The sequence below is a fragment of the Corvus hawaiiensis genome, chromosome 6 (genome assembly GCF_020740725.1).
Source record: "Corvus hawaiiensis isolate bCorHaw1 chromosome 6, bCorHaw1.pri.cur, whole genome shotgun sequence".
Classification (NCBI taxonomy): domain Eukaryota; kingdom Metazoa; phylum Chordata; class Aves; order Passeriformes; family Corvidae; genus Corvus; species Corvus hawaiiensis.
Genome location: NC_063218.1, coordinates 54,236,673 through 54,253,883, shown reverse-complemented (window position 1 = coordinate 54,253,883; position 17,211 = coordinate 54,236,673). Strand labels below are relative to the sequence as shown.

The following is a 17,211-nucleotide window of genomic DNA, read 5'->3' as shown; positions in this document are numbered from 1 at the left end:
GGAGCCTCTAGGGACACCATGTCCCACAGGGACATGGCCGTGGGGCACATCAGTTGGGTCACAAGCGATTCAGGACAAGGAAAAGAGCCTGGGGTATATGGGCTGTGCCAATGCTGATACCCTCCCCCTCTCCGACTTGGTTTCCCCTCATTTACTTCCAGCAGCAAATTTTTGTAGTGACCAGGGGCTGTGACTGGTTTTACTTGAGTTTATCTTGGCATAGCATGACCAGAGGTTTATAGAGATAGCAAGAAGCAGCTGTTATTCTATATAAAATATTCCCGACACTAACATGACAAAAGGAGACACTGGTTTGGGATGATAGCAGCAGCCGGAGAAGTGACAATGGTGTGGCACGGAGGAGAACAGGCATGAAGGGGTTGAAGCCCAGGCTGAGGCTTGGCGCCGCCCCTCCATGGCCACCATAAAGTATAAAAACATCAAATAAGTGATACAAGTTGTCAGGGAGCAGCAGGCTCGAGTCACCCACACATCCCTGGCGTGATGATGAGCAGAGTCTAGAGCCCAGCAAAGAGCTTCACCCATGTGCTGCAATGCTTTATGCTGCCACTTAAGTGCCTGGCCATGTCCCCAGGCCGTGGCGAGCTCCGGGGCCATTTCCACTGACTTCAAATAAGTAAAATCTGTATTAAACATTAATAAACATCCATGACCATTCCACATGTGGAATATCTAAAAGAACCTGTCCCGAGAGCGCTGGGCTCTCCCTTGTGGCTGCGCACTCTATTGGGAGAAGATGCCCTTGAAGCGGATCTTGTCTTCGGCGTCCTTCTCCCGCAGCCGTGCTTCCAGGCTCCGCAGCTCCTTGGAGACCACGGGGCGCAGTGAGGGGTCGAGGGCCAGGACTTTGGCGAAGTCAGCCTGTGCCTCGGCCACGTTCCACACAGCCGCATGGGCCTTGCCCCGCTTGAAGTAGGCCTTGACATTGTCTGTGGGGAGAGAGCTGGGGTCAATGGAGTGTGGGGGTCTCCTGGTGCCCACCACAGCCACCTGCGATGGCCTGTGGCTCCTTACCCTCGTACTTGTTGAGGATGGAGGAGCAGTGGTCCAGCACCTCATAGTACTCCTCACACTGCAGCTTGCACTGGCAGTAGTTTAAGAGCAGGGGTGTGATCTTCTGGTCAAGCTCGATCCAGTCTGGAGAGCCCGGCTGCTCCTGTGGCACACAGAGAGTGAGGGGGAGCTCTCAAGCCCCGCATTCCGGGGGATGCCTGTGTGCATCTGGAAAGACCCACCTTCATCTGCAGGTTCTTGAGACAGGCGATGGCATCATAGTATTTGGCAGCTGCCTCAGGCACCTTGCCCTGCCGGTACAGCTCGTTGCCTTCCTTGTGGATCTGGGGCACAGCCTGGAGCTTCTCCTCATCTGTCATGGCCCATGGGTCCTGCTGGTAGGAGCCGGGTGGCTCCACCTGACAGCACCCCATCATGGAATCAGAGAACAGGATCATGGAATTGTTTAGGGTGGAGACGACCTCTAGGATCATCGAGTCCTGCACAGCCACCGCCACTACTAAACCATGTCCCACATGCCACATCTATGTGTTTTTTTGGACACATCCCCGAGCTCCCCATGCCGGCACCTCACCTTCAGCACCTCGATATCAAAGATGAGGGGCTGGGGGTTCTTCTGGAGTTCGTCGAGGTCGGGGTACCCCAGGGAGTAGTGCTCGTGCATCTGGGCGATGCTGCAGCAGTGCCGCTGCCCCTCCAGCGGATCCTTCCCTGCTGCGATGTTCCGCAGGCTCTTGGACACCAGCGGGTAAAGCACCACGTGCTGCGGGAGGAAAGGGAGCCGGGATTTGGGGGAGGGAAGGGGGCAGAATATCAGGATGCTCCACCCCCGCACCCCGCGGCTGGAGCGTACCGGGGCGCCGCAAACCGCGCCCACAGCACAAAGTCACCGCCCACCCGCACGGGCCTCGCCCCCAAACACAGCCCACGCCCCCGGCAGGTCCCCGTCCCGCCCACCTTGGCGTCGCAGCGGAAGCGCGCACGCTCGCCGGGCCGCATGGTTCGCAGCACCGCTTCCCACACCGGCAGCTTGAACTTTTTCCCGACGATGAGCTCCATGGGCTTCCCCCGCGCCCTGCTATCGTCCACCGGCGTCTCCTCATCGCCGCACCGCAGCGTCCGGTAGTGGAAGGTGGCCTGAACGGGCAGGAGGAGCCCGCGGCGTCACCATGGCGACGCAGACGGGGGGGGGGAGGCGCGCATGCGCGCCTTCCCCTCGGCGTTCCGCTTCCCACATCCCCCCACCCCGCCCGTCCCCGCGCGGACCTGACCTTGGTGCCATCGCAGAAGTCCGGCAGCGGCCCGGTGCCCTCCCGCAGCACCTCCTTGTCCACGCCGTCCGCCCGCAGCTGCTCGACCTGCTGCGCCATCGCGCCCGCTCCGCCCGCGCCGCCAGCCCTGGCTCGGCCGCCTCCGCCGTCGCTCGGCTCTTTCCGGATAGTCGTGGCTGCGCAGGGCGCCCCCTGCCGGCGCGGAGGTGGCGCTGTGAGGCGGAGGCTCCGGGAAGGGGGCGTAGGCAAGAGCAAGGGGCGCGGCCAGCGGTTCCCACGTGGTTCCCCTCGTTCCCCGTCTCCCCCCACCCTCCTCGGGTGCCATTCCAGGAGACACAGGAGGCATTCCGGAATGAAAAGTTCCTGTGACACGCTGCCAACCGCCATGGAAAGGCCGCGGTCCAGGATGGGAGGTTGATAGTGTTGCCGGGACCCACAGTGAGGGTCCCCGCCCGCCGCAGGGACAGCGTAGCCGGTTAGTCCCCTCCCGCCAGCCCGGCCGGGTCTCCGTGCGGGCAGGAAGGATAGGCAGCCACGGCAGGGCCTTGCGAAACCGCTGGGGGGGGGACACCTCAGGGCTCACCAGGGTTCAGCCCAGCCCACAAGCCATCCCGGGGTGACAGTAGGACACTGGAAAGTTGCAGGTCCCTGGTCCCTCAGAGAGGCTGGTGGCTCCTGGAGGTGACTCCGCTGCTGCAGGAGTAACCCCGTAGGGAACACGCTGTTCTGCCGCTACCGTCATTGCTCTGCAATGCTGGAAAGGTGGCTCAGCCGCGTCCTCACCCTCATACACATCAGAGACCTTGAGGCACCTCCTGCTCCCCCCCTCCTGCACCGCTTATATTTCGCTGTTGTTTGGTCTCCGCTTACCTAGCTGGGTCCCCCAGGAATCAAGTGGGCTCTGTACCCCCCCCCTCACTGTGGCTTCACCGCGGCGCGGGGGCAGCGCGGAGCCGCGGCGTTCTCGGTGGCAGCGCAGGTGTCAGGAGCCGCGTGCGGTCGATGGCGACGCCGGGAGCCGCCGGGGGGTGACCGCCTCCTTCCTGCGCTGGCGGCGAGGCGAGCGCGGGGCCGCAGCTGCGGCAGCAGCGCCATGTGCCAGCGCCGCCGCGAGGGACCGGGGAGCCGGCAGCTGCCACCCCCGCGGGGGCTGCGGGCACGGCGGGCGGGGAGCACCCCAAGGATGGGGGCTTTGGGCTTTGCAGGTGCCGGGGCTGAGGGTGGTCGCAGTGCGGCTTTTGGTGGGATTTGGGGTGCAGCGTGTCCCCATCAGTCAGGATGGCTGTGGGCAGGCTCCAGCAGCGGAGTTGGAGGCACGGGGGGGTAGAGGAAGGGCCCCCGCAGGCCAGGTGCTGTGGGGGGGCTGTCTCCCCCCGGGGACATCCGGGTGGCAGCCCACTGTGGCGGGCTGTGTGACGCCAGAAGCGGAGGCGAGCCTCATATTTGGGCACGGAGCAGGTTATTGGAGGCCGCGGCCCCGCAGCCGGGAGATGAGGCCCTGATAAAGGGTGCCCTGGTGCTGCTGCTGCCTCCGTTGGCTCGGGCGCTGCCGAGACATCCCCTGGCTGCGCGGGGCTCGGCGCCGGGGCCATGGGGCCGATGGCGGCGCTGGGGCTGCTGGTGTGCGCGCAGCTGTGTGCGGGTGAGCGCCGGGCGGCGGGAGCGGGGCCCGCGGCGGTGGCGGGCCCGGCTCAGCAGCCTCCGTGCCGCAGGCTCCGGGGAGCTGCGTCTGGTGGGCGGCGGCGGGCGCTGTGCCGGGCGCGTGGAGGTGAAGCACGGCGGGGAGTGGGGCTCCGTCTGCGTCTTCGACTTCGACTGGGAAGCCCATTGGGCCATCGTGGTGTGCCGGCAGCTGGGCTGTGGCCGGGTGGCCAAGGCGTCCACGTACGCCCCGTTCGGGCAGGGCACCGGGCGCATCTGGCTCCAGCCCGTGTGCCGCGGCACCGAGGAGGCGCTGGAGAAGTGTCCGCACTTCGGGTGGGGACAGCACTTCTGCGGCCACGAGTCGGATGCGGGGGTGACCTGCAGAGGTGAGGGGACGCGCTGGCGGTGCCGGGGCTGCCACGTTGTGCTTGAGCATCCCCGGCAGGGCTGAGCCGTGCCGGTGTCCCGGTGCAGATGCCGTGGAGCTGAGGCTGGCGGGCGGCGGCAGTCCCTGCGCCGGGAGGGTGGAAGTGAAGCTTCGGGGACGCTGGGGCTCGGTGGCAGATGACTTCTGGGACATGGAGGACGCCGAGGTGGTGTGCCAGCATCTGGGCTGTGGCTCGGCTGCCGGTGCCTACTCTGCCCTGGAGTGCTTTGGTGCAGGGGATGGGCCCGTCAGTCTGGCCGATGTGGACTGCAAAGGAAATGAGTCCACTCTCTGGGACTGCGAGATCCGTGGCTGGGGGCCCTATGGCAGCCTCCATAACTTCGACACTGCTGTTACTTGCCAAGGTAGGAACCGGACTGGGGAGGATGTGGCACTTCATGCACGTCCCCGGACACTGATCCTGCACTGCTCGCGCAGGATTTTCCCGGCTGGTCGGAGGTGATGGAGCGTGTGCCGGGCGGCTGGAGGTACGTCAGGGCCGGGCCTGGGTGGGTGTCTGCGAGGATCAGGTGGACATGAAGGTGGCGCAGGTGGTTTGCCGGGAGCTGGGCTGTGGAGCGGCGCTCTCCATCCCCGGCAGCGAGCGATTTGGGGCAGGATCGGGGCCGCTCTGGGACGGAGGCTTGCAGTGCAATGGCACCGAGCCCCTCCTCAGCGCCTGTGCCCGGCATCGGCCCCACAGCCAGGGCTGCAGCACCGGCCCTGCCAGCGTCATCTGCTCCCGTAAGTGCCGGGGACACCGGGGGCTGTTGGGCTCCCTGCGCCATCGCCCCCCTCAACGCCCTTTCTGCCACAGCCTACACGGGCTTCCGGCTGGGCAACAGCAGCTCGGGATGCACCGGGCGGGTGGAGGTGGCAGTGAGGGGGACGTGGGGCTCCGTGTGCGCCAGCGAGTGGGAGCTGGCCGATGCGCACGTCCTGTGCCGCCACCTGGGCTGCGGCCGCGCCTTCACCGTGCCCCCGGGAGGCTCCTTTGGCAGCGGGGACGGGCCACTGCGGCCGGACGCCTTCGGCTGCAGCGGGAGCGAGCGGCACCCGGGCGAGTGCCCCGTGGCCGTGCTGGGGAAGCCCCCCGTGCCCCCGGAAACGCCGCTGCCGTCAACTGCTCAGGTGTGTACGGCACCTGCGGGAGGTGCATGAAGGGCTTTTTGGCCCCCCCAAGAATTGGGAGCAGAGGATGCAGGGATGTTTTGGAGTGAAGCATGGTCTGAGCCAGGTGCCACAGCCCCATGCTTCTGCTGGTGATTTTGCAGGTGTTGGTGGCTACGTCGAGTCCCTGCGGCTGGTGGAGGGTCAGAACTTGTGCGATGGGCGGCTGGAGGAGACCATAACCAGCCCGGCATGGCGCCGTGTGCCTGTGGAGCAGTGGAAGTCATGGGATGTCCACATGGTTTGCGCAGTGCTGGGCTGTGGCGTTCCCAAGGACGTTAACACCTCCTTGGGTACGGCCACTGTCGTGAGCAGCAGCCCCAGCGAGATGGACATCATGACTGAAGAGATGGACATTTTGGATGTGGGTTCTGCGCTGACCAGCAGCCGCCATGAGAAGATGGATGATGTAGTGGAGAACATGGACGATGTCTCAGGGATGGGCCCTGCACCAACCAGCAGCCCTGAGGGGATGGTCATCGTCTGCTCAGGTGGGTGTCCCGAGAAGGGCTGGTGGTGGCGGTGGCCCAGGCAGCCACCCCATCCCGGTGTTTCGGTGGCCGCAGGCAGCCGGCGGGTGAGGCTGGTGGGGAGCTCTGGGCGCTGCGCCGGGCGTGTGGAGGTCTATTCCGGTGGCACGTGGAGCGCCGTCTGCCAGGAAGGCTGGGAGCTGCGGGACGCCGCCGTTGTCTGCCGGGAGCTGGGCTGTGGCATGGCGCTGGAGGCACCGAGGTCGGCGCGCTTCGGTGCCGGCCCGGGGCCTCTGTGGCCGTACATCCCTGCCTGCTCCGGGAGTGAGGAGTCTCTCTGGGAATGCGGGCGTTCGGAAGGGCGCGAGTGCGGGCGTGGCGGCGGGGCAGGGGCCGTCTGCTCAGGTCAGTGCCGGGCACCCCGGATCGGGGTCCAGCAGAGCCCCCGGGGGGTTGCTGGCCATGCCGTGACCGCCCTGCACCCCTTGCAGAGCAGCTCTCCGTGCGGCTGGCGGGCGGCCGCGGGCGCTGCCGCGGGTTCCTGGAGGTGTCCCACAACGGCACCTGGGGCCGCGTGTGCGCCAACGGCACCAGCCCCGGCACCGCCAACACCGTCTGCCAACAGCTGGGCTGTGGGCCCCGGGGCTGGCTGTCGGCCGTCCCCGCCCAGCAGCCGGCCCCCGCCTGGCTGGCCTGGGTGGGCTGTGAGGACGGGGCCCGCTCGCTCTGGGGGTGCCCCTCGGCACCCTGGAATCTGCAGAGCTGCGGCCCAGGCGGGGACGCCCACGTGACTTGTGATGGGGACAGTGATGGCATCGCTGAGACGGACACTACCCCGCATCCCGACGGTGCCACGAGCACAGGTAGCTGTGCCCGTGCCAGCACCCCCAAGGCCGGGATGGCTGGGATCGCGCTCCGCTCACTTCTTGCCCGTGTCCCCACACAGGTGTCCGTGGCAGCAGAGCCGCAGCGGTGACCGCGGGGACTGTGCCTGTGCCAACTGTCTTGTGCGTGGTGCTGGGGACGCTGCTGTGCGTGGCCCTGGGCGCCCTGGCCGTGCTGCTGTGCCGTGCCCGCGCCTGGCGCCGAGGTGGGTCCTGGCGGGTGGGGGCTGGCACAGACCCGGTTTGGGGGTTCCGGGGCTCCCGCGCTGCGGAACGGCTCAGAAGGTGGGCAGGGCTGCTCCCGCTGCCACCCACCCACCTGGCCAGGGCCCCAGGTAAACGCTGCGTCTCGTTCCAGGCCCTGGCAGAGCTGCAGATGCCGTCTCCAACCCTGTCTACGAGGAGCTGGACTACACCGCGATGCCGGAGTACCAGGAGGTGCCCAGTCGCCCGGGTGGGTGCAGCCCCTGTGCCCCAGCTCTGCCCGGAGAGGGGGCTCTGCCCCACAGCCCCATGGCAGCTCAGGGTCCCAGTGGCCCAGCAGTGGCTCCTCGCCAGGGGCTGGGGGTGTCCCTCGGTCCCACGGCAGCCCCGCTGTGTGGTGTGAGGTTGCGTCACCCTCGGTGCCGCTTGAGGCCACGCCCAAGTCCCTGTTTCTCCCCTGCAGGTTCCCTGTCAGAGGGGTCGGTGAAGAAGCTGCCCTATTACACCGGCGACAGCGTGGAGGGGAGTGACACCGAGGCAAGCCCAGGTAGGGCCACAGGGCAGGAAGCCAGTGGGGAGTGCTGGGGACATGGCACACACTCGGGCAGGGGAGCTGAGGGGACAAGTCCCCCTCTTGTTAGTGTGTAGCGAGCATGGCCTTTCCCTGTGGGACCCGAGCGCCACCAGCACGTCCTCGGTGGCAATGCCGTTGAGCATGGCACAGCCAGACCCCTGCCAGGGCCGCTGGGTCACTGCCATGGACCCTGCGCCTGTCCCAGAGCCCCCTGCCTGCCCCGAGCACGGAACCCCGGATGGCTACGACGATGCCCTGGGTGTGCCACAGGAGCCCCCTGCTCCCAGCACTGGGGACATCTCCGAGGGCGTGGCACAGAGGAGGTGGATCTGTGTCCTCCCCACAGGTAAGAGGGCTCACAGCTGCCCTGTCCCCTCTGCAGAGGCACTGCATGGCAGGCTTTGGCTGTGGGGGTGGGCAGGGATCCGGCTGCAGATCCATGGGTGCTGCAGCCAGACCCCAGGTGGGGTCTGTCCGGGGGGACGCGGAGCCGTCTGCCCCCTGCACCCTTCTGTGCTGTCCCCAAGGTGGGATCTACTCCCCTCCGAGTGCCCCAGGAGCCACCAGGACCCCCTCGGAACAGCCGCCGGTGCACACAGACTATGATGATGTCGGCAGCAGCGCCCTGGGGCCGTCGCCATGAGGATGCCGCAGCCCTGGGGACACGTGTGTGGCGCTGTGCTGGGGCCCTGTCCCCAGGAAGGGGTGGCCCTGCCCACAGAGGTCACCCCTCCATGTGCAGCAGTGCAGGAAAACAGCTCCTGTGTAGGGATTTTCTTGGCTTTCTGTCTGAATTTCCCTTTTTCTCTTATTAAAGACTCTCGTGGTTTGACACTGGCCCGACGCCAGGCACCCAGAAGAGTTGCTTGCTCACCCTCCCCTGCCTCAGCTGGGCAGAGGAGAGAGGGAAAAAACACTTCAAGGGCAAAACAGGCTTAAGTTAAAGTTACAAAGTGAATGTATTGCTAACAGAATCAGAGGAGGATAATGAGAAGTAAAATAAACCCTCAAACACACCTTTTCTTCCCCCAGCCCCTCCCTCCTTCCCCCCGACAGCGCAGGGAGACAGGGCATGGGGGTTTGGTCAGTTCAGCACCGAGATTTTCTTCTGCTGCTCCGGGAGAGGAGTCCTTCCTTCCCCTGTGAGCCTGTGGGGTCCCTCCCACAGGAGACAGTTCCCCACGAACCTCTCCCACGCGAGTCCACTCTCAGCAGCAGCAGCAGCAGCCACCCCGCCCCTGCTGCAGCGTGAGTCCCTCCCACGGGCACACAGCCCTCCCTAAACTGCTGCGCCGTGGGTCTCTTGCACGGGGTGCAGGGCCCCAAGGACAGGCTGCTCCACCTGGAAGCGGGGCCCTCTCTCCCCACCGGGTGTTCCACTGGAACACAGCCTCCTCCAGGCATCCACCTGCTCTGCCACGGGCACCATCTCCCCCAGGGGCTGCAGGTGGATCTCTGCATCCCCCGTGGATCCCCATGGGCTGCAGGGGCACAGCTGCTTCACCATGGTCGGCACCACGGCCTGCAGAGGCACCTCGGCTCCGGCACCTGGAGCACCTCCTGCCCCTCCTTCTCCACTGACCGTGGTGTCCCATGTTGCTTTCCTCACATGTTCTCACCACCTCCTCTTCTCTGACTAGAAGGCAAAACTGTGTGACTTCGATTTTCTTCTTAAATATGTCATCACAGAGGTGTTACCAAGCTCTCTCATTGGCCCAGTTTTGGCCAGCAGCATGTCCACCTTTGTGGAAGGTATCACACCTTCAGAGCCATCAGCCATTGGCTCTGCCGGACATGGTGGAAACTTGCAGGAGCTTCTCACAGGAGCCCCCTCTGTGGCCCCCCCGCTCCCAAAAACCAGGCCATGCAAAAGCAATACAAAACACAAACTGTCTGGAGACCGAGTTCCAGGGCTTGGACCTCACTCCGGGGCTGGCACCTCCATCCCGGGTACATCAGCCATGCCTCGGGGACGTGGGGCAGGACCTGGAAGCACAGATGCATCCCTGGGCACGGTGGGCTAAAGGGGAAGGGCACAGGGAGATTGCTGGGCTTGGCCATGGCAGGGCCCTCACCCCAGGCTCCGCAGCGGGCAGGCGGGATGCCGCAGCTGCTGGCAGAGCTGCAGGATGCCGTGGGCTCCCAGCTCGTTGTCCCTCAGGTCCAGGCAGGTGAGACGGGGCCCCTGCAGCAGCCACGCGGCCAGGGCTGGGCACAGCAGGCGCCCGACAGCCGGCAGCTGCCCAGCCTGTGGGGCCGAGGGAAACAGGGAAGGAGCGCTTTGGCCTCGGCTCGGTGAGCTGCCCCAGGTGGGAAGGGCGCAGCAGTGGCTGAGGTCCTCGCAGCAGCAGGGGCTGGCGAGGCGGGAATACCGCAGCCCAACGGGAAGTCTCGGGAAAGATCCTCGGAGCTGACCGAGGGTCCCCAGAGGTATCCGTGGGCCCGGAGAGCTCCTGTCCCCTCTGCCCGGGGCAGCAGCCACCCAGCCGCACACCGCCCTCCGCTTCGGGTGCCCGCACCCACCGGCCCCGCTTTGGGCTCCGTGCCGTGCGTGCGTCTCTCAGCGGAGCAGGTCCGGGCCAGTGCCCGGTGCCGCAGTGCCCGGCAGCGCGGAGGGACGGGGCAGGGCAGCTCCTCCGTGCCGCCGCCGCGCAGCGAGGGACCGCGGGACGTTCTGCTGGTGAGGGATTCCTGGGGTGCAGGTGGATGGGGAGCAGCTGCAGTTCCAGCTGCTCGGTTTGCTGTGCGTGGGAAGTGCCGGAACTTTGCATAGCGAAGGGGCCGGGAAACCGTGGCCCCGGCCAGGTGAGGGACCCTGAGAGACACAGCAGGAGACGAGGATGAGGAGGAAGAGAGACTTCAGTGTGGACTTTGGTGTGCTTGTGACGGGAGGGGGGTCAAATCTCAGGGACCCTCTCTAGAGGCACCAGCTCGGGCTGTTTCTGTGTTGCTGCGCCTGCGGGAAGTGGATTTATCGAGGGAGACACCTGCGACTGTGTTCCGGTTTGGCCAAATTTAGAAATATACCTCTGAGAGAAGGCACAAACCCCGCCCCCCCCCCCCCCCCCCCCCCCCCCCCCAGGTTCGGGAAAAAATAAATTTTCCTCGAAGGAAAGTGAAGGAGAGAAAACTGTTTATTTACCAAAGACACGGGAAAAGGAAAATAAGGCTAAATAATAAAATGTTTCGCTGTGGAGGAAAAACCTGGGAAAGTGTTAGAGTCCTCCCTTTGGTCTCCTCGGAGCTGGGGCTTGGGCCAGGCCCTCTGTGCCCAGTGGAAAGTCCTCCCGATGTGCTCTGAGGTTGAAAGCAGTCCAGTAGAAAAGGGAGAAAATCCGGAATTCCAGAGAAGGAAAAGCAAAATCCAACTCTCAGTCTCTCTCCGGAGAACAAGAAACTGAAAACAACTGGCCAAAAGCTGACTGGAAAGCAGCAAGCCGGGTGCTTCCTCGCTCCCCTGCCACAGCTGGGGTGGGGAAAAAAGTCACTATCTCTACTTGACCTTGAACAAGCTGCAAACTGCTTTGAAAAAGTTTTGCTCAGCTTTTCCTTCCCCCTCTCAGGCTCAGTTTAGAGGCATAGAAAAGCACAAAAATTAATTTTGGGCATAAGCAGCGATATGGGATACACATCATAAGGTCACCCCAAGACAGACTGTGCCATGGGAAAGCTGGGGTGGAAGCGGTGAGGAAGCGAGGTCTGGGTGTGGGAGTGTGTGTTTGGGGAGGCAGCGGGGCCAGCGCGGGTCACTGGAGCCGCGGCTGTGAAGGGGCGGCGGCGCCAGCAGCGAGAGTGGATGCCTGCGCTGGGAGCGTGCTGGCAGAGCCTGGTGAATGGTGAGACGGGGAAGTTTCCTGAAGCGCGCGGCTGCCGAGCTGCCGGGGGCCGTGGCGGCGGGGCAGGGGCAGCGCGGAGCCGCGGCGTTCTCGGTGGCAGCGCAGGTGTCAGGAGCCGCGTGCGGTCGATGGCGACGCCGGGAGCCGCCGGGGGGTGACCGCCTCCTTCCTGCGCTGGCGGCGAGGCGAGCGCGGGGCCGCAGCTGCGGCAGCAGCGCCATGTGCCAGCGCCGCCGCGAGGGACCGGGGAGCCGGCAGCTGCCACCCCCGCGGGGGCTGCGGGCACGGCGGGCGGGGAGCACCCCAAGGATGGGGGCTTTGGGCTTTGCAGGTGCTGGGGCTGAGGGTGGTCACAGCGCGGCTTTTGGTGGGATTTGGGGTGCAGCGTGTCCCCATCAGTCAGGATGGCTGTGGGCAGGCTCCAGCAGCGGAGTTGGAGGCACGGGGGGGTAGAGGAAGGGCCCCCGCAGGCCAGGTGCTGTGGGGGGGCTGTCTCCCCCCGGGGACATCCGGGTGGCAGCCCACTGTGGCGGGCTGTGTGACGCCAGAAGCGGAGGCGAGCCTCATATTTGGGCACGGAGCAGGTTATTGGAGGCCGCGGCCCCGCAGCCGGGAGATGAGGCCCTGATAAAGGGTGCCCTGGTGCTGCTGCTGCCTCCGTTGGCTCGGGCGCTGCCGAGACATCCCCTGGCTGCGCGGGGCTCGGCGCCGGGGCCATGGGGCCGATGGCGGCGCTGGGGCTGCTGGTGTGCGCGCAGCTGTGTGCGGGTGAGCGCCGGGCGGCGGGAGCGGGGCCCGCGGCGGTGGCGGGCCCGGCTCAGCAGCCTCCGTGCCGCAGGCTCCGGGGAGCTGCGTCTGGTGGGCGGCGGCGGGCGCTGTGCCGGGCGCGTGGAGGTGAAGCACGGCGGGGAGTGGGGCTCCGTCTGCGTCTACGACTTCGACTGGGAAGCCCATTGGGCCATCGTGGTGTGCCGGCAGCTGGGCTGTGGCCGGGTGGCCAAGGCGTCCACGTACGCCCCGTTCGGGCAGGGCACCGGGCGCATCTGGCTCCAGCCCTTCTTCTGCCGCGGCACCGAGGAGGCGCTGGAGGACTGTCCGCACTTCGGGTGGGGCCAGCACTTCTGCGGCCACGAGTCGGATGTGGGGGTGACCTGCAGAGGTGAGGGGACGCGCTGGCGGTGCCGGGGCTGCCACGTTGTGCTTGAGCATCCCCAGCAGGGCTGAGCCGTGCCGGTGTCCCGGTGCAGATGCCGTGGAGCTGAGGCTGGCGGGCGGCGGCAGTCCCTGCGCCGGGAGGGTGGAAGTGAAGCTTCGGGGACGCTGGGGCTCGGTGGCAGATGACTTCTGGGACATGGAGGACGCCGAGGTGGTGTGCCAGCATCTGGGCTGTGGCTCGGCTGCCGGTGCCTACTCTGCCCTGGAGCGCTTTGGTGCAGGGGATGGGCCCGTCAGTCTGGCCGATGTGGACTGCAAAGGAAATGAGTCCACTCTCTGGGACTGCGGGATCCGTGGCTGGGGTCCCTATTATTTCGACCATGATTGGGACACTGCTGTTACTTGCCAAGGTAGGAGCCGGACTGGGGAGGATGTGGCACTTCATGCACATCCCCGAACACTGATCCTGCACTGCTCGCGCAGGATTTTCCCGGCTGGTCGGAGGTGATGGAGCGTGTGCCGGGCGGCTGGAGGTACGTCAGGGCCGGGCCTGGGTGGGTGTCTGCGAGGATCAGGTGGACATGAAGGTGGCGCAGGTGGTTTGCCGGGAGCTGGGCTGTGGAGCGGCGCTCTCCATCCCCGGCAGCGAGCGATTTGGGGCAGGATCGGGGCCGCTCTGGGACGGGGGCTTGCAGTGCAATGGCACCGAGCCTGTCCTCAGCGCCTGTGCCCGGCATCGGCCCCACAGCCAGGGCTGCAGCACCGGCCCTGCCAGCGTCATCTGCTCCCGTAAGTGCCGGGGACACCGGGGGCTGTTGGGCTCCCTGCGCCATCGCCCCCCTCAACGCCCTTTCTGCCACAGCCTACACGGGCTTCCGGCTGGGCAACAGCAGCTCGGGATGCACCGGGCGGGTGGAGGTGGCAGTGAGGGGGACGTGGGGCTCCGTGTGCGCCAGCGAGTGGGAGCTGGCCGATGCGCACGTCCTGTGCCGCCACCTGGGCTGCGGCCGCGCCTTCACCGTGCCCCCGGGAGGCTCCTTTGGCAGCGGGGACGGGCCACTGCGGCCGGACGCCTTCGGCTGCAGCGGGAGCGAGCGGCACCCGGGCGAGTGCCCCGTGGCCGTGCTGGGGAAGCCCCCCTGTGCCGCCGGAAACACCGCTGCCGTCAACTGCTCAGGTGTGTACGGCACCTGCGGGAGGTGCATGAAGGGCTTTTTGGCCCCCCCAAGAATTGGGAGCAGAGGATGCAGGGATGTTTTGGAGTGAAGCATGGTCTGAGCCAGGTGCCACAGCCCCATGCTTCTGCTGGTGATTTTGCAGGTGTTGGGGGCTTCGTCGAGTCCCTGCGGCTGGTGGAGGGTCAGAACTTGTGCGATGGGCGGCTGGAGGAGACCATAACCAGCCCGGCATGGCGCCGTGTGCCTGTGGAGCAGTGGAAGTCATGGGATGTCCACATGGTTTGCGCAGTGCTGGGCTGTGGCGTTCCCAAGGACGTTAACACCTCCTTGGGTACGGCCACTGTCGTGAGCAGCAGCCCCAGCGAGATGGACATCATGACTGAAGAGATGGACATTTTGGACGTGGGTTCTGCGCTGACCAGCAGCCGCCATGAGAAGATGGATGATGTAGTGGAGAACATGGACGATGTCTCAGGGATGGGCCCTGCACCAACCAGCAGCCCTGAGGGGATGGTCATCGTCTGCTCAGGTGGGTGTCTCGAGAAGGGCTGGAGGTGGCGGTGGCCCAGGCAGCCACCCCAACCCGGTGTTTCGGTGGCCGCAGGCAGCCGGCGGGTGAGGCTGGTGGGGAGTTCTGGGCGCTGCGCCGGGCGCGTGGAGGTCTATTCCGGTGGCACGTGGAGCGCCGTCTGCCAGGAAGGCTGGGAGCTGCGGGACGCCGCCGTTGTCTGCCGGGAGCTGGGCTGTGGCACGGCGCTGGAGGCACCGAGCTCGGCGCGCTTCGGTGCCGGCCCGGGGCCGCTGTGGCCGTACATCCCTGCCTGCTCCGGGAGCGAGGAGTCTCTCTGGGAATGCGGGCGTTCGGAAGGGCGCGAGTGCGGGCGTGGCGGCGGGGCAGGGGCCGTCTGCTCAGGTCAGTGCCGGGCACCCCGGATCGGGGTCCAGCAGAGCCCCCGGGGGGTTGCTGGCCGTGCCGTGACCGCCCTGCACCCCTTGCAGAGCAGCTCTCCGTGCGGCTGGCGGGCGGCCGCGGGCGCTGCCGCGGGTTCCTGGAGGTGTCCCACAACGGCACCTGGGGCCGCGTGTGCGCCGACGGCACCAGCCCCGGCACCGCCAACACCGTCTGCCAACAGCTGGGCTGTGGGCCCCGGGGCTGGCTGTCGGCCGTCCCCGCCCAGCAGCCGGCCCCCGCCTGGCTGGCCTGGGTGGGCTGTGAGGACGGGGCCCGCTCGCTCTGGGGGTGCCCCTCGGCACCCTGGAATCTGCAGAGCTGCGGCCCAGGCGGGGACGCCCACGTGGCTTGTGATGGGGACAGTGATGGCATCGCTGAGACGGACACTACCCCGCATCCCGACGGTGCCACGAGCACAGGTAGCTGTGCCCGTGCCAGCACCCCCAAGGCCGGGATGGCTGGGATCGCGCTCCGCTCACTTCTTGCCCGTGTCCCCACACAGGTGTCCGTGGCAGCACAGCCGCAGCGGTGACCGCGGGGACTGTGCCTGTGCCAACTGTCCTGTGCGTGGTGCTGGGGACGCTGCTGTGCGTGGCCCTGGGCGCCCTGGCCGTGCTGCTGTGCCGTGCCCGCGCCTGGCGCCGAGGTGGGTCCTGGCGGGTGGGGGCTGGCACAGACCCGGTTTGGGGGTTCCGGGGCTCCCGCGCTGCGGAACGGCTCAGAAGGTGGGCAGGGCTGCTCCCGCTGCCACCCACCCACCTGGCCAGGGCCCCAGGTAAACGCTGCGTCTCGTTCCAGGCCCTGGCAGAGCTGCAGATGCCGTCTCCAACGCTGTCTACGAGGAGCTGGACTACACCGCGATGCCGGAGTACCAGGAGGTGCCCAGTCGCCCGGGTGGGTGCAGCCCCTGTACCCCAGCTCTGCCCGGAGAGGGGGCTCTGCCCCACAGCCCCATGGCAGCTCAGGGTCCCAGTGGCCCAGCAGTGGCTCCTCGCCAGGGGCTGGGGGTGTCCCTCGGTCCCACGGCAGCCCCGCTGTGTGGTGTGAGGTTGCGTCACCCTCGGTGCCGCTTGAGGCCACGCCCAAGTCCCTGTTTCTCCCCTGCAGGTTCCCTGTCAGAGGGGTCGGTGAAGAAGCTGCCCTATTACACCGGCGACAGCGTGGAGGGGAGTGACACCGAGGCAAGCCCAGGTAGGGCCACAGGGCAGGAAGCCAGTGGGGAGTGCTGGGGACATGGCACACACTCGGGCAGGGGAGCTGAGGGGACAAGTCCCCCTCTTGTTAGTGTGTAGCGAGCATGGCCTTTCCCTGTGGGACCCGAGCGCCACCAGCACATCCTCGGTGGCAAGGCCGTTGAGCATGGCAGAGCCAGACCCCTGCCAGGGCCGCTGGGTCACTGCCATGGACCCTGCGCCTGTCCCAGAGCCCCCTGCCCGGCCTGAGCACGGAACCCCGGATGGCTACGACGATGCCCTGGGTGTGCCACAGGAGCCCCCTGCTCCCAGCACTGGGGACATCTCCGAGGGCGTGGCACAGAGGAGGTGGATCTGTGTCCTCCCCACAGGTAAGAGGGCTCACAGCTGCCCTGTCCCCTCTGCAGAGGCACTGCATGGCAGGCTTTGGCTGTGGGGGTGGGCAGGGATCCGGCTGCAGATCCATGGGTGCTGCAGCCAGACCCCAGGTGGGGTCTGTCCGGGGGGACGCGGAGCCGTCTGCCCCCTGCACCCTTCTGTGCTGTCCCCAAGGTGGGATCTACTCCCCTCCGAGTGCCCCAGGAGCCACCAGGACCCCCTCGGAACAGCCGCCGGTGCACACAGACTATGATGATGTCGGCAGCAGCGCCCTGGGGCCGTCGCCATGAGGATGCCGCAGCCCTGGGGACACGTGTGTGGCGCTGTGCTGGGGCCCTGTCCCCAGGAAGGGGTGGCCCTGCCCACAGAGGTCACCCCTCCCTGTGCAGCAGTGCAGGAAAACAGCTCCTGTGTAGGGATTTTCTTGGCTTTCTGTCTGAATTTCCCTTTTTCTCTTATTAAAGACTCTCGTGGTTTGACACTGGCCCGACGCCAGGCACCCAGAAGAGTTGCTTGCTCACCCTCCCCTGCCTCAGCTGGGCAGAGGAGAGAGGGAAAAAACACTTCAAGGGCAAAACAGGCTTAAGTTAAAGTTACAAAGTGAATGTATTGCTAACAGAATCAGAGGAGGATAATGAGAAGTAAAATAAACCCTCAAACACACCTTTTCTTCCCCCAGCCCCTCCCTCCTTCCCCACGACAGCGCAGGGAGACAGGGCATGGGTGTTTGGTCATTTCAGCACCGAGATTTTCTTCTGCTGCTCCGGGAGAGGAGTCCTTCCTTCCCCTGTGAGCCTGTGGGGTCCCTCCCACAGGAGACAGTTCCCCACGAACCTCTCC

At 66.2% G+C, this 17,211-nt stretch overlaps 2 protein-coding genes across 2 annotated transcripts; one reads left to right on the top strand and one right to left on the bottom strand.

Moving 5' to 3' along the window:
- Nucleotides 1-194: 194 nt before the first annotated feature.
- LOC125327203 (aryl hydrocarbon receptor interacting protein) lies at nucleotides 195-2,496 on the bottom strand. Its single transcript, XM_048306493.1, has 6 exons — nucleotides 2,307-2,496; nucleotides 1,993-2,172; nucleotides 1,610-1,798; nucleotides 1,257-1,433; nucleotides 1,036-1,177; nucleotides 195-950 (listed from the first exon to the last, which is right to left on the bottom strand). Exons 1-6 carry the CDS (start codon nucleotides 2,403-2,405, stop codon nucleotides 745-747), a joined length of 993 nt encoding a protein of 330 aa, XP_048162450.1. The 5' UTR covers nucleotides 2,406-2,496; the 3' UTR covers nucleotides 195-744.
- Nucleotides 2,497-2,787: 291 nt separating this feature from the next.
- LOC125327691 (deleted in malignant brain tumors 1 protein-like) lies at nucleotides 2,788-16,870 on the top strand. The gene is given in 24 exon segments (XM_048307477.1): nucleotides 2,788-3,948; nucleotides 4,019-4,336; nucleotides 4,425-4,742; nucleotides 4,816-5,498; nucleotides 5,501-6,038; nucleotides 6,114-6,422; nucleotides 6,509-6,880; nucleotides 6,964-7,107; nucleotides 7,260-7,355; nucleotides 7,569-7,652; nucleotides 7,885-8,025; nucleotides 8,207-8,289; nucleotides 9,760-9,974; nucleotides 10,155-10,359; nucleotides 11,969-12,674; nucleotides 12,763-13,080; nucleotides 13,154-14,377; nucleotides 14,453-14,761; nucleotides 14,848-15,219; nucleotides 15,303-15,446; nucleotides 15,599-15,694; nucleotides 15,908-15,991; nucleotides 16,224-16,364; nucleotides 16,546-16,870. Coding segments are annotated over 24 exon segments (7,059 nt in total). The 5' UTR covers nucleotides 2,788-3,905; the 3' UTR covers nucleotides 16,662-16,870.
- The last annotated feature ends 341 nt before the right edge of the window (nucleotides 16,871-17,211 follow it).